Below are 2033 nucleotides of genomic sequence, written 5' to 3'. Positions count from 1 at the left end.
ATGATGATAATGGTGATGGTAATGGTGGTGATGATGATGGTGATGAGGATGATGATAGTGGTGATGATAATGACGGTAGTGGTAATAGTAATGATCATGATGATAATGGTGATTATAATGATGATAATGATGCTGGCGATAGTGTTACTGTTACTTCTGCTTGGACTATGGTTAGCTATAGTAATTTTAGTAATAATGATAATAATGATAATGATAATAACAATAATCTAATAATAATTATAATAATGGTAATAGTAATGATAACAATAATAATATTAATGATAATAATAATAATAATTATAACAGTAAGAATGACAATGATAATGATGATGGTCATAATAATATTGATAATAATAATGATAATAGAAATAATAATATTAATAATAATAATAATGATAATAATAATAATAATAATAATAATAGTACTTAAAAACAAGCAAGAACTTCAGCTACCAAAAAAAAACAACAATAGTAGTATTAAGTACGATAATGATTACGTTGCGATCTCATGGAGTGAAGAAGGGATAATTGCACACACACACACACACACACACACACACACACACACACACACACACACACACACACACACACACACACACACACACACACACACACACACACACACACACACACACACACACACACACACACACACACACACACATATATATATATGTATAGATATGTATATATATGTATATATATATGTATTTATATGTATATATACGTATATGTATATATATATATATATATATATATATATATATATCATCCGGCAATGCTTGCATTACCTGATTTCTTTAGAATAGATTAAAATTAAGATAAAGCTAAAGAAAAGAAAGAGAAAAAGAAAAATCACTAAAAAAGTCTTTCCGTTTCAGGCCGGACTCTACGAGAAATGGAGCGAAGACATGCTGATACAAGCCCGCAGAGAAAGCCGGGAACGTCTCAAAGAACAGGCGATGGAACGCCAGCAGAACGGCGAAGGAGGCGACGCAGAAGACGAACCGAATGCCAAGATCAAAGCCCTTACTATTGTCCACATGCAAGGGCCTCTCATGCTCTTGGCGTTCGGTCTCCTATTGGCTTCCTTGGGGTTCGCGGCGGAGTTGGTAACAGTGGCGCTGGTGTCCCGGATGTGAGGGTCGGTTCGCGCGCTGGGGTCAGGTGATGACGTCATTGCAGTGGAATCGGCGGATACAGACGTAAAATATTTCATTAGCGTAAAGGCAGGTTTCATTTAAGAAGAAAAACATGACTGTAGGAAGATAGATATGATAATGTGTAAATAATGTGTCGATTTTATTATACTACGGGCGAGGGGTTTTAACGGACCACTGCTCATGGGGTACAGTAAACAAGTAATTTTGAAACAGAAAGAGAGCTTGTATTCTTGACCTTGGATCTGTAAACTCGAAACTGAGAATGGTGGAGGCGAATACTTAGTGTTTAACAGTAAAGAATTTTTAATGGAATATATGTGATTACGAAAATTAATATGTTTATGAAATGAATTTCAATATGGATAATTTCATATGAATAATTTAAATGTGAATAATAGTAATGAATACGTTCAAAAAAGAATAAAGGGTAAACGAATAAGAATTAAAATATGAATATAAATATATATATAAATATATATATATATATATATATTATATATATTATATATATACATATATATGTGTGTGTGTGTGAATGTGTGTGTGTGTGTGTGTGTGTGTGTGTGTGTGTGTGTGTGTGTGTGTGTGTGTGTGTATGTATGCGTGTGTATGTGTGTGTGTATGTATGTGTGTGTGTGTGTGCGCGCGCGCATTTGTATATTATACACACACACATATACATATATATATTATTTTTTAAATTGATTTTTATTGTTATTATTATTTTTTTCAACAGCCATTCATTCCACTGCCGGACATTGGCCTCTCTCATTCATAATTGAGAGGTTCTTTGGCAGTCCCAGCCTTGCCTGATTGGATGCCCTTCCAAATCAACCGCGGTTCGGCGCGCTAACACTTGTGCCACGG

The 2033-nt window shown here is 34.3% G+C and overlaps 1 protein-coding gene across 2 annotated transcripts in view; it reads left to right on the top strand.

The window, feature by feature from the left end:
- Nucleotides 1–1342, top strand: part of LOC125028268 (ionotropic receptor 21a-like) — a 15720-nt gene extending 14378 nt beyond the window's left edge. For both annotated transcript variants that reach the window (XM_047617716.1, XM_047617709.1), the window contains exon 12: nucleotides 885–1342. In XM_047617716.1, coding sequence (XP_047473672.1) covers nucleotides 885–1145 — 261 coding nt within the window. In that variant the 3' untranslated portion in view covers nucleotides 1146–1342. The remainder of the gene's footprint in view (nucleotides 1–884) is intronic.
- Nucleotides 1343–2033: the final 691 nt, after the last annotated feature.

This window comes from Penaeus chinensis, chromosome 1 (genome assembly GCF_019202785.1).
Source record: "Penaeus chinensis breed Huanghai No. 1 chromosome 1, ASM1920278v2, whole genome shotgun sequence".
Lineage (NCBI taxonomy): Eukaryota > Metazoa > Arthropoda > Malacostraca > Decapoda > Penaeidae > Penaeus > Penaeus chinensis.
The sequence above is the reverse complement of the archived record's forward strand: the minus strand, read 5'-3'. Positions and strand labels throughout refer to the sequence as shown.